Source organism: Micropterus dolomieu, linkage group LG20, assembly GCF_021292245.1.
Source record: "Micropterus dolomieu isolate WLL.071019.BEF.003 ecotype Adirondacks linkage group LG20, ASM2129224v1, whole genome shotgun sequence".
NCBI lineage: Eukaryota > Metazoa > Chordata > Actinopteri > Centrarchiformes > Centrarchidae > Micropterus > Micropterus dolomieu.
In genome coordinates this window covers 26,290,566-26,303,709 of record NC_060169.1, presented here as the reverse complement: position 1 = coordinate 26,303,709, position 13,144 = coordinate 26,290,566, and the positions used below count along the sequence as shown (strand labels likewise).

General features: G+C 42.3%; 1 protein-coding gene across 7 annotated transcripts in view; it reads left to right on the top strand.

Annotated features, from left to right (window-relative positions):
- The window catches only part of myo5aa (myosin VAa), a 52,652-nt gene extending 39,508 nt beyond the window's left edge, over positions 1–13,144 (top strand). For 4 of the 7 annotated variants that reach the window (XM_046033609.1, XM_046033607.1, XM_046033608.1 and 1 more), the window contains 12 exons: positions 393–493; positions 3,898–4,096; positions 5,082–5,147; positions 5,545–5,638; positions 5,742–5,891; positions 6,259–6,413; positions 6,574–6,663; positions 6,918–7,068; positions 7,198–7,480; positions 7,594–7,768; positions 7,894–7,974; positions 9,204–13,144. In XM_046033609.1, coding sequence (XP_045889565.1) covers positions 393–493; positions 3,898–4,096; positions 5,082–5,147; positions 5,545–5,638; positions 5,742–5,891; positions 6,259–6,413; positions 6,574–6,663; positions 6,918–7,068; positions 7,198–7,480; positions 7,594–7,768; positions 7,894–7,974; positions 9,204–9,356 — 1,698 coding nt within the window. In that variant the 3' untranslated portion in view covers positions 9,357–13,144. Of the gene's footprint in view, positions 1–392; positions 494–1,955; positions 2,037–3,897; positions 4,097–5,081; positions 5,148–5,544; positions 5,639–5,741; positions 5,892–6,258; positions 6,414–6,573; positions 6,664–6,917; positions 7,069–7,197; positions 7,481–7,593; positions 7,769–7,893; positions 7,975–9,203 lie in introns of all 7 variants that reach the window. The other 3 variants (XM_046033611.1, XM_046033610.1, XM_046033612.1) reach the window with 2 other exon arrangements.

Below are 13,144 nucleotides of genomic sequence, written 5' to 3'. Positions count from 1 at the left end.
GTTACAGGAACCCTGCTCAAACACCACCGGTTTCTTGTCAGCTGATGCTCGGCTGTCTGCGCTGTCAGGGTCTCTCTTTTGAAAGCAAGAGTAAAAGGCTCACTGCTGTGAAGTGACATTGACCCGTAGATAGATGGCTGTCGCTGTTTGGGCCGAAGCTCCAATTATCTGGTGACTCAGAGGAAAAAAACAGTCGTAGCCAGCAGCTACACTGATGCTGGCAGGGAGTCAACAACACACATGCTGCAGCAGTGTCGACTCGCATTCATGAAACCATTGACCGACTTGTCTTCATTCATACACTGTGTGTAAATCTTCACAGCTGTGGTGATGATGTGGTTCATCATGCTAAACGTGGTGCTACTCTTTCTCTTTGTTTACGTTTTTTCTAGGAGACCATGACCGAGCCGTCCGTCTATGTTGGGGATGTGTCCAAACTGAAGGACGCAGATGAACTCAAGCAAGCATGCATAGGCCTCAAAGACACCAACAGGTACTTTGTTGCAGCCAGTACTCCTCCCAGTCTCCATGTCTTCACATTCATCTGTGTTGAATTCACTCCGAGCCCTCACTCCATCATCTGTCTTCTGTCCAAATGTTGTATCTTACCAAGGTCTTGTTTGTGAACGCTGCCTTGTCCTGTGCAGATCTCCTAGGTTCATGCGTAAGCCGTTGGAAGTCAGTGACCTCCTGAGTAGGCTGAGGTAACCAATGAGACGTGGCCTATGCATCGTGGAACAGAGCATGCATGGCCACGCTGATGCCAAACAGGGTTGAAGATATTACATATTACTGAAGCTGAAACCGCTGACTCTTACGACTGTTACGTTGTAGTGCTGATGAAAGCTTTGGTAGCTTTGCGTGACGTTTTCTAACCGCATGTCAAATAATGTCGCAGCTCTAGCTACAATTTAGGTCTTACTTACGTTCTAACGTACTATGTTTACCAGTATTTGAAGTCAAGGAATGTGTGTTTGGCTCTGGAGTCCGGTTTTAGGATTTATAGGTCTGCATGGAGTATTAAGCATGAACAAGAAACTGAAGGTGCCTCAAAATAGTTTCTGTTTTCCATCAAAACAAAGATACAAGGGTGTTTTTGTTGTCTTCTCTGTTCTGGTTTTGGAGATGCTGCAAACTCCCTATTTACATTGCAGTATTTGCAAAATGTGCAGCATGAAAGCATGAAAAACGTCTCTGTTAAAAGTTTAATCATCATGTTCGGTTGTAGTTTAACTTTTATTAACACTTAGATCCTCACACACTGACTATTCAGCAGTGATGGGTTTGATGCTGTTGTAGGAGGCCTCCTGTCTCAGCTTTATGGAATGAGTTTGGCATAAATCCCGCATAAAGTCAACATGTTTCTTTTATTTATTAAAGCGGAGATGCACAGCACACTTTGAAGAACAACCATCATGCATCATGTTCTCACAGTTGTTTGCTCCATTTTCCTTCTGTAGCCAGTTTGCTCATCTCATTGACCCTAGAATGACATCATCACAATATCAAAGTGAACACACATTTGATATACACTTGAAATTGGAGTGGATGTTTGCTTCTATGCAACAGTGTTTTCCCAATACAATTAAAGTAACACTGTTGAGGGAAACATTGTTACCCATCAGTTGCCCAAAAAGTTGCACTGTGCATCACTGCCTTTATCCCTGTTGTTGTTGTTCCCTTTGTGATCTTTATTCACACACTGACATGTACAGTTTAGAATATTTAGTACACAGCAGGGTACACATAGACAGTACACATTCAGTACAACTCTAACTCCAGATAAAATCTACTACAGTCCGTGAATAAAGGACAGTCATGCGCACATGCAGACACCTTAGATGAGGCATATTCTTGTTGTCTTGCACACCTCTCCCTTCCCCGCCCCCACCATCCCTCATTTTTTCTTTTTGTCACTGTGTTGTTCATGTTCCTTTGTGTTGTGTGTCGGTCAGATCTGCCACTCCAGACTTCCATAAGCTGAATGAGGACGGAGAGCTCTGGCTGGTTAATCAGGGCTTAAAGGAAACCATCAGGTGTAACTGTGTTTTAAACACAAGTATGATTTTTGAGCATGATACGTTTGCCTCTTTCTCAAGAAAGGATGTGTGCTGTTGTTTGTTTTCGTTTTTTAGTTTTTTTCATTAACCTCTTTCCTCTCTCATGCTTTATCAACATCTTTACGTTTATTTTGTCCAGCTGGAAAGTTTTAGGACATCTAATCAGAACCTTTTACAAAGTTATGAGCTGGTTTTAGTTCCAAAAATTAACCACAAACATACAAATGTTAAGTAAAAGTAGGACTGACACAGCCTTTGTTTTCTCCTTAACAGCCTAAGCTTACTTTATGTTTTATGAATGTGGCTCCAGGGCTCATTAGATTGGCCCCCACCCGGGTCAACAGTAAATATGTTTGATGTTGTGTTAGAGTTGGCGTATCATGTAGTCCGCTTAGTTACTATCAATATCTTTGGCACAGCAGAAGTTTTTGCCAGTAGTTTTAGTCACACTCTCTTCCCACACAGCCCTGTAAGAGTTGTTTGCTATAAAACAATTCTATAAAAATTGGTCTAATCCCCTACAGATGTCGCATAATATATAGTAATTTATACAAGTTTTATTTATAACATAGGGCAGCAGACTAACCTTGTTTTACTTTCTCATAATGATATAGTATTAAATAGTAGAGCTTCATGCTTCTGTTATGCCTTTATGCTATAATGTGTTTTCTCTTCTGATGTTGGATTGGATTTGCCAGCTGATTAGTGTTGTTTCATCCCTAACAGTGTACTTACTGATGTAAACAAAGTGAGAAACACTTGTTTGTTCAAACAAAACCCTAAGAATTGTTCACAAACACTCTTCTCCCTCACGGAGAGAAGAAACTATTTTTTTCTGGAGAATTTAGAGTTAGCCATTTAAAGTTACTAAACTAGTGTGAAGAGATCCATGAACAGTTTGGGTAGTAGGTCCAACTTCTCCCTGAAAAACGAAACTGTACCTCTGTCATAGTGATAGACCTATTTATCGATCGACCGAAATCTGGCATTGTGAGATAATCAGCATTGGCTGATACCTGCACTTACGATATGTATTATACTAAATGACAGCAGATATAATCTAAAACCATTACTGGCTAGTGTTAAATATATATTGTTATACTGCAGAGAATAAAGCAGTTGAATGACGTCACTTCTGACAAACTGTACCCCTCTCTCCCTAAAAAAGCAGTCACGTACTGAAATCTACAGCATAACACAGTGTATTTTTCTATTTCATTAATCAATAACACATTATCGGCTGTTAGATTGTACTGGTGGAATAATGGAATTATACAATACTTTTCTTTGTTTTGATATCAGCATTATATAACAGGCATCGGCCGCCCTGCTCTCTAAATATCGGCATCAGCAATTGAAAAACCCAAATCGGTCGACCACTACTCTATCATCTCTACCTGCTCCGTTGCTGAGCCTGACCTCTGACCTCAGTGTTGGGCCGGTGAGCTGCTGGTAGTGTCTGCACAGCATGCTGCTGTCCTGCGTCACCACACTGTGGTGGAAACTCTTGTCGTTCTCTCACTGTTTTATATTCTTTCACTCACACTATAATGCTGATTTCTGTTCTTCTCTTTCTCCTATTCATGCCCTTTCTCTTGTTATTCCCTGTTCTTTCTTCCTCACACTGCAAACCTTTCCTCTTCCTCCTCATTGGCCTAATGCCATCTTGTTCCTGTCTTCCATCACCATCCTCTCACCTGCCCCACCTTTTCCCTCATCACTTCATCTCCCATCTATCCCCCCCATTCTTGTTTTGTCTTCTACACGCTGCTACTCCTCCTCTTCTTCTTCCCCCTCTGGTCTCATCTCTCTCCCCACCCCCCTATCCCCACCCCAGGTTACTGGAGCACCAGCTGCAGACTCAGCGGAGAAGTTACGATAATGAGGTGGAGGCATTGCGCGGCGAGCTGCAGAATGTCAAGGAGGAGAACAACCGTCAGCAGCAGCTCTTGGCCCAAAATCTCCAGCTGCCTCCAGAAGCCCGAATCGAAGCCAGCCTGCAACATGAGATCACCCGGCTCACCAACGAGAACCTGGTACGCTGCAACACACACTTACATACACACAGGCTGAAGAAGAGTAGTATCTTCACCTTCAGCTTATTTAAAAGGCATATTGCAAAGACTAAAAAGTGAATATAACAACAATAACAGAATCAAGGTAACTAGCTATATAAGTAGAAATCAGCTGAATGTTTACCAGTGAGCCAGTGTATATTATTTGATTTGAGAGCATTTTTTCCAACTTAAATTTTGTATTCACATGCATTAAATGTGATTTGAGCCTTATTCTAGCACACTGCACTGTTTGTTCTGTTTTGTGTCTCTGTCCCTTCACTACTATCAGATCTTTTTAGGGAGGTGGGTGGGCGAATCCGTTACTCATTTAACATAGTAGTTTGACATTTTGGGAAATAATCTGTGGAGGAGACTTAAGTGAGCACTCCATTGTCTGTAATGTTACGCTAAATATGAAGCTGCAGCCAGCAGCAGCTGGTGTGCTTTAGCTAGGATAAAGACTGAATAGATGAGGAAACAAACCAAAATGTTGAACTAATTCTTTGAAGGTGAAATCTGTTACACTTTTATTGCCTTCCATTTGCAGCAGAGATTCATAGAAAGTGACACTTGTTGCTTCATCACACATTGTTGTTGTTTATATTGAGCTGTTTAACAGAGGGAAAAGTCAACAATCAACAAAATAACTTTAATGTATTACTTAACCAGCATTGACAGTGACCTGCCATCTTATATGCAGATGGCAAATAAGAAAAATATATTACACAAACATTAGTGATTTCAGGTTTAAGGGAAGCATTTCTACCAAAGAATGGTGATAAATCGCTCCAGTGTTTAGGTGCTTTTTAAACAACAATGAAAAACTACCATATGATTCTGACCTACAGATGCACATCAGTGATGTGTGATGTGCACAAACACACACACATACAAAAAGTGAAACAGACACTTTAGCACTGTGTCACGCACACTCACACTTTGTGCGGCTGGTGTCACCTGACAGGAACTCATGGCTGATGACCCCACAGCGTCCAGGGAGGCTCGAGTCATCATTTTACGACGGATGGTTGTATGTAGCGACAGAGTGTATGTGTGCATGCACGTGTGTGTCTGCATGTGTTCGAACTAACTGCGGTTGTGTGTTTTGAATGAAATGGCGCCAGGTGTCTCTCTAACTCTCCACAGCAGCGTCTTCTAACTCGCAGCGGAGCAGCTCGCCACCTTTTTCTCTTTTCTAACAGCCAGCGAGTCCTGTAACAATCAGCACAGCAGCTCTCATGTTGATTTAACCCCTCCTGTTTGTTAGTTTCTTTGTTTCTAAGACTCACGTTTTGGCCTGTGCAAGCAAGTGATTTACAAAGGTGTTCCTTTTCACCACTGGAGGGCAACAGCAATCTGGGAAGTCAGAGGCTCACAATTTTTTCTCTTTTCTCTGTCCTTCGCTCCATCCCTCGGGCCGGTTTCAGGATCTAATGGAGCAGCTGGAGAAGCAGGACCGAACCATCCGCAAGCTCAAGAAGCAGCTGAAGGTTTACTCCAAGAGAATTGGCGAGATGGGAGGTACGGGAGAAAACATCAGTCAGCAAAGGCTTGAGAATCTGTATATATGTGTGTTTGAGGGCTACAGTATTGGCCTGACTGTCATGTCGCATGTGTCTCTCAGCAGGTCAAACCGAGGGCCAGACGTCACCTGGACAGATGGTGGACGAGCCGATTCACCCCGTCAACATTCCCCGCAGAGAGAAAGATTTCCAAGGGATGCTGGAGTACAAGAAGGAGGATGAGCTCAAACTGGTCAAGAACCTCATCCTGGGTAAGAACTAATTATTTAACAATATAATTATATACAACAGGTGGAAAATTTGATAAAAATAGTTAATCAAAATTCTATATACTTTAAAGAGGTTATTTGTGGACCTTTTAGGGCCCTTTTATGGTTTAACAAACCACTTGAAACAGTTCCACTTTTTAAAGTAACTTCACATATAACTTCTGATGCCCATTTCTCAAAAGTTCAAATTGAGGGAAATCCACAAAGTCTCCAGCGCGGTGTAAAATATGAAGGCTTCATTCACAGTTTCTACTGCCTGAAATCTAAAAAGCATCTATAGAAAGTTAAGGTTTGTATGACAGCAGACTCTAATGTACTCCTCAGTCTGAACTCATCCCTCTCTCTCCAGAACTGAAACCTCGTGGTGTAGCCGTGAATCTGATCCCAGGTCTGCCTGCCTACATCCTGTTCATGTGTCTGAGACACGCGGACTATGTCAACGACGACCAGAAGGTCCGCACTCTGCTCACCTCATCCATCAACAGTATTAAGAAGATCCTGAAGGTAAGTGTGTGCGTTCAGTGTGAGGCGGCGACGCTAGGGGAAAAAATGCAAAAACCAGCCGCTTGCAGGATGATTGAGTTGGAGAGGGTCTGACAGAGGTACATTACGACTATTACCGGCTGGTTTACTGACTCCAGTTTGTTCTTTCTCTTCCTGACAGAAACGAGGGGATGACTTTGAGACGGTCTCCTTCTGGCTGGCGAACACCTGCCGCTTCTTACACTGTCTGAAACAGTACAGCGGAGACGAGGTGAGACTGACACGCTGGCACACAAACCTTGAAACTGTCTCACTCTGATATGCACACATTCTTAAACGGGGTTCATTGGATTCTTGTCAGTTTAGTCGTCATTGTTTTTTGTGTTAAATTGTCATTATTCCAGACATGCCACTGTTTATGCACCGCTGGAATAGAGTAGTCTTTTTAATTGAATTGTTGGGGATAAAGACTGACAAAATCTTTACATGTTTGAACCTGTGTCTGCGTGTGTCTGTGTGTCCCAGGCCTTCATGAAGCACAACACACCAAAGCAGAATGAACACACACTGTCCAACTTTGACCTGGCAGAATACAGACAGGTGATCAGTGACCTGGCCATCCAGATCTACCAGCAGCTGATCAAATGCATGGAGAACATCCTCCAGCCCATGATAGGTTCGTCCTTGTTCATGTCTAAGTATATGTGTGCCCATACAAGCAAATGCTTCTGTAGTATCGACGGTAATGATAATGTATTTTCTTATGAGCATGCACAAGAGCTGACTAAGTGTGTGTACCCTGCAGTCTCTGGCATGCTGGAACACGAGACCATCCAGGGCGTGTCGGGGGTGAAGCCTACAGGTCTCCGTAAGCGGACATCTAGCATCGCTGATGAAGGCACCTACACGCTGGACTCCATCCTGCGGCAGCTCAGCGCCTTCCACTCCACCATGTGCCAGCACGGCACCGACCCCGAGCTCATCAAGCAGGTGGTGAAGCAGCAGTTCTATATAATCGGCGCCGTCACCCTCAACAACCTGCTGCTACGCAAGGACATGTGCTCCTGGAGCAAAGGCATGCAGATCAGGTAGGAGACGTCGCTGCTCAGAGGGGAGCTCCAGAGTGTGCCTGGTTTGCTTGATGTATATTGTTACCCCCCGTTTTTTGTTGTGAACACTTACGATGTGTGTCTTCGTGCAGGTACAATGTGAGTCAGCTGGAGGAGTGGCTCAGAGACAAAGGTCTGATGACATGCGGAGCGAAGGAGACTCTGGAGCCCCTGATCCAGGCTGCTCAGCTGCTGCAGGTGAAGAAAAAGACAGACGAGGATGCCGAGGCCATCTGCTCCATGTGCCAGGCCCTCACCACCGCTCAGGTAAACCATCCAGCTTTCTATGTCATCTGTCTGAACACCAGTAATCTAAAAGCTAAGATACCGAGCCACTGTAGATAAAATGCGTGTTTTGTTAGAATAACCTTTCTGTGTTATGTCTCTTTCAGATCGTGAAGGTCCTGAACCTCTACACTCCAGTAAATGAGTTTGAGGAGAGAGTGTCTGTTGCATTCATACGAACCATACAGGTAATTTACTCCAGATGCATCAATTCAATACCGTTACCTGGACATACTATTTGTTTATGTACCTGAAGTAGGGGTGTGACGAGACACTTAACCCACGAGACGAGATGCGATTCGAGATTAGGTTCACGAGGTCGAGATGAGATTTTACTAATTTACTATTTTTAAGAAATCTTTAATGCTAAATTATATGAAAATTATACACTTTATTTACCAGAACTGTGAATTTTTCTGCACCAGTTTGTGGATTTTATTTATGTAAAGAGAAACACAAAAGGAGGCAGGTAATGATTCTTTTCTCCTGTAGCTCCTGTGTTTCAGCAGCTTTTCTGCTCATGGTCAAAACTTTCTGCACATTCAGAATCTGTCCCACAAATCTGTGTTCTCTGACATGTCCAGAGAAAAGGCAGAATATAACGAGAATGTCATCATTTAATGAGAAGTCTACCTGCCCTTATTACGTTCTTAATCCGCTGGAAGTAACGTTATCCCCTTCAGACCGTTTAACCGACGCAGTTTGGGACTGCATGTTGCATGTGAAACCGAAAATAACTGAAACACTTTTGATTAGGCAGAAATCGCACCACAAATCCACACACATTTACTTCAGCAGCTCTGTTAAAGTGCAGCTCACAGTCCTGAACAGAGCAGGGCTGCTCTTCAGTTTTTAGATGTTTATGTTGCAAAACTCTACCAGCTACGTTACCACTCGTCACAGCTGTTTACATTTGTATTTCACTGCGTAAGCTTGACAGCATGTGAAAAATGTCAAGTGCAAGAGTCTCGCAAAACAGCTTTGTACCTGACGAGAAATATCGTCACGATTTAATATCGCGAGATCTTGTGGCACAAGACCTCGTCACACCCCTAACCTGAAGTATAAACATAAAGGACATGAATGCTCCTTGAGCATGAACAGCACTTGAAAAAGTTACACCTTCCAAATTTTTATAGCTCAACTTAAGACTTTTAATACTCTAACCACCATTCTCCACCAACAGATCAGTGTTTTATGTTTTACTTTTATGTTCTCTTCTTCCTTCCAGACAGTCATAGGTTTCCAAGCATTTTACCAAGTTACATTAGTTAAAAAAAGTTTACTTTTCAAATAAATCAGCTCTTACAACTGCATTAGTATAGGAAACAAAGAGAGCAGGAATGATGCTCACTGTGACGGATTTCTGCATTTTAACTGTATTTCCATATCATTTGCTTATTTTTTCCCCCTTCAGACTCGCTTGCGAGACCGTTGTGAGAGTCCCCAGTTGCTGATGGACACAAAGATGATTTATCCAGTTACTTTCCCGTTTAGCCCTTCCTCCCTCGCCCTGGAAACCATCCAGATACCCAGCTCACTCAACCTGGGGTTCCTTACCCGTGTCTAGACCCAGGCCCCACAGGACGGTTCTGAGCCCTGCACCAATTTTGATGTAGTGGCCAAAGTTGGAGCTGCAAGTGACATGACACTCGTGGGCCTAAAAACACAAACACATCACAAGAGAAAAAAATAATAATTCTGAGCTTCACAAACTTTCCAAAATTAGAATTTGTGTTAAAGCAATTTGGGCAGTTATGTCCAAAAAATGAATTGAAACGTCTCAGAGAAACATGCTATCTAGTTCTCTTAAGATATCCCTGAACACACACAACATACAAAATGAAACTCCACATGCTGAACTTTCAACATGCATCTGTACAATACTTACATCCTGTGAACGTACACATGCACGCCTACACTCACGTGCACCTTCTCTCATACAAAACGCACACATACGCACAGTCGCCGCCGCTGGTTTAAATCTGGCTGTAAAACGCCATCATCCATCCACCGCTTGTATAAACGCCTGCCTCTTAGAGAAGCCACAGGGCCAGATCAATGCCTCCAGTACCCGCCCCCCACCGACACATGGGTCTGTCTTAGTGGTCTTGACCCCAGTCACCCCAGCTGTCCCTCCTCTGTGTTTCAGCTAGTCGATAAGATAGTACTTCCTGTCATCGTCTCGTTCTCCAGTGAGAATGTACATACCGAAACATGAGAGCAGGCTCAAAAGGACGGTGAGAACAAAGTGGACTAACTTAATAAGCTGTTGTCTAGCTCGATATGTTGGGTCTCTATTTAGTACGCGAGTGATACTGCGCTAAAGTTAGCCTTCCCCCCCCCGGACCACGCTTTGTTCTGGATGTTGTTGTTTTACTTTCTAAACACAGTCAAGCCAAGACAGATCTCATCGTCTGTACTATATTATTTATACATATATAAATATTTAAAAATATATATCATGTATTTTATTTATTGCATTCACCTCCGTCCCAACCCTCCCTTTTTTAGCTTAGAAGCTTTCTTTTTGCAGAAAAACGTGTCCAAAATGAAGGATGGGACCATCACTTCCCAAGATGAACAGCTTTGTAAGGACAGTTTTAGTTCCATTGTGTAGGCTATTTATGTCAATATCAGGTAAATGATGTAGTATTGTTTAGGGAGTGCCGGTACAGCTGATTATTTGTTAGGTCACGTCTTAAATTAGAGATGTCACTTACTCACGTTTGTCCTGCAATTCTGGCAGATGAAGTGTAGCACGGGTTTTAACTGAGTAGAGATTTAGGAGGTGCGAGGTCCAAACTCTGCCAAGGGTTTGAACCTGCTACAATCTGTTTACTGCTGTGACCAGAGCTGAGCGTCACAGCAAACACTGATACAAAGATATTTACTCCAACATTACACTCGTGCTTACTGCTGTATCATCGGGGCGTTTTGCACCCCTGACGCTTCTTTCTTCTCTCCACTTGTCTTCTCTGATCACAGCTCTAGTCAGAGCTTTGAAAATGTTTTACTATTATCAATGTGGAATAATTTATTTCAGTATTGTCATTTTGTCAAAGTTATGTATATCATAAAGCCATGCATCACTGAGCGGAGTGGACAGAGAGGGTTTCTCTGACGTTGGTTTTTGGAGAGTTTGGCAAAGCTCTGTCTAGCTTTTATTTTTTTGCTATATTCCCACTAACTGCAGCTTTGTGGAGTCATTCCTCTCATGTCCTCCCTAATGCCTTCCTGTTTAGTGGCCAAGAAAGCACAACATGGGCTTTTATTACCAAAAACAACAGATTATCTGGAGCTCTCAGCTGCACCTCAGGGTTAAGTTTAGGGTTTCTCGCATAGTAAGATATTTTTGACTTTTCTGTTTGGCGCTCGGATTGTCTTGGTTCAGATATCCAAACATATTTGGTATTTTGTTTCAAAGTCTGAGGGCGACATTGCACCACACCCTTTTCCCAGTCAGTATGACTACAGCGTGGTATAAAAACAGCATGCACCACTGCTGCTGCCCTCCACTCACCTGCATGGGCCTGGCTTTACCAGCATTACCAGAAATAAACAGAAATTTAATTATGTTTTTTTTTTGGTTTGTACAAAGAAACCTCAGTGTGGTTGGGAGTCGTTGGATGAGTGTCAGGGAATCTGCCCATGTCGTTACAAAAAGTATTTTGTTTGCATTACCTTTGTCCTCGCTGCCTCGTATTTAGCACTTTTGCTTCTTTACGTCCTGTGGTGCCATTAGTATTAACAGTCAACCAAATTTGCCTCTTGCCCTCATGTGAACCTTATTTTTGCCTGATGACCTTACCCTTTCAAACAGATATTTTACTTTGAGGGAATAGTCTTTTTTTTGTGCTTAGATATGTAGGAGAGTGGGAATGTTCACCAAAACTGGACAGAGAATGATTTTTAAATAAAATGTTAAGTCTAAAAATTATTCTTCTGGAGCAGCCAACCAACCAAGAAGGCGAAGTAGATTTAAATGTTTTGCAGTAGTGAGAGCCGGGAAAACATCCTGGCGAAGATATAGTATATGCTGAGAAATAACTTCTTTTTTTTTTTTACCATGGTTTACCAAGTATCTCATGAAATGCCACCACTCTCACTCTGTCAGGAACAAGCTACAGACGGAAACAAATTGTAAGTTAGTATGTTGTTGTAAGTTGATTTGTGCTGCACTATTTGAAACTAATTTGATATCGGTATGCTCTCATTGGGACCACATGTTATCAGTCTGCCTTTTTGTTATATAGTTTGGATTAATAGGTAGTTCAAAGTATGGTTTGTGTAAACATATCGGCAGGTTGTAGCAAGAAAGATGGTAACTGAAGGAATGAATTAACCACATGAATGTTTAAAATTGAAGTGTGTCATGATTTTAGCTGCACATTGTGGATGAAGCCTTATCTGAATGATTTGCTCTCTGAATGATGTGATCAACATTGTGGAATTGTTTTGTTCTGTCTGTATAGTGTTTTTCTCACTGTAAAATGAATATAAATTGTTAAAAGTGATCATTTTTATTTTGATAAGGCGTCCTTTTGTCCTACAGTTGGTGTCACAGATGGGTTGCACTGTTTAGCCACCAGTCAAAATGCAGTCAGATAAATGATAGATGTGTATGAAGAAATACTTCACCTTTAAGAGCCTTTCTTCCTTTGACTCCCACCACCTTTTTAATGAACTGTAGCCCATCAAGCTTCCTCCACCACATTCCCTGTGCAAGCGGGCGCTTCACTTTCTAAAACAGTGATTTTATTCTTTCTTGCTGCTTTATGAAAACTATCAATCAGTGCAAGCCACGGGTAAGAGGACACGCTCTTGTGAATTTCACCAGCCTTCTCAGACTCGGTCAAGACGTATTAAGAGTGCAGAGTGGGAAGGCTGGCCTAGTTTCAGAGGAGGAATAAAAAGAAAACACATGTTCATTCATTGGTTGATGTTGTTGAGCAGAGCTGCAGCGTCTTGTTCCCCTGGGCTTCTCTTGGGCTCTCAAACAGGAGAAAATGTCATTCCCTCACTCTGCGTTTTTACATTAAAGAGAAAGCTGTGTGATATGATCCAGACATTATAAATTACCACTGTTCTTATCAGCACTAGGGTTGATTGTGCCATTTTAAATAAAAGAAAAAATGTTAAAGACAAACATCATCACCCCAGCTGTTGTGGTACTGGTGTGAACATGCTGAAGCCGGTACCAAATGTTCCCTCTCTGACCCATGTGTACATTTGACAAACTGGACTGTTTGTAGTTTCTGGTAGCTGTGCTTAGTGAATGTGTTCACCGTTAAGAAACTAAGAAACTTGGAATAAATTGTCAGATCTGTAAAAGTGAAATAAAAGAATTCAGCACTA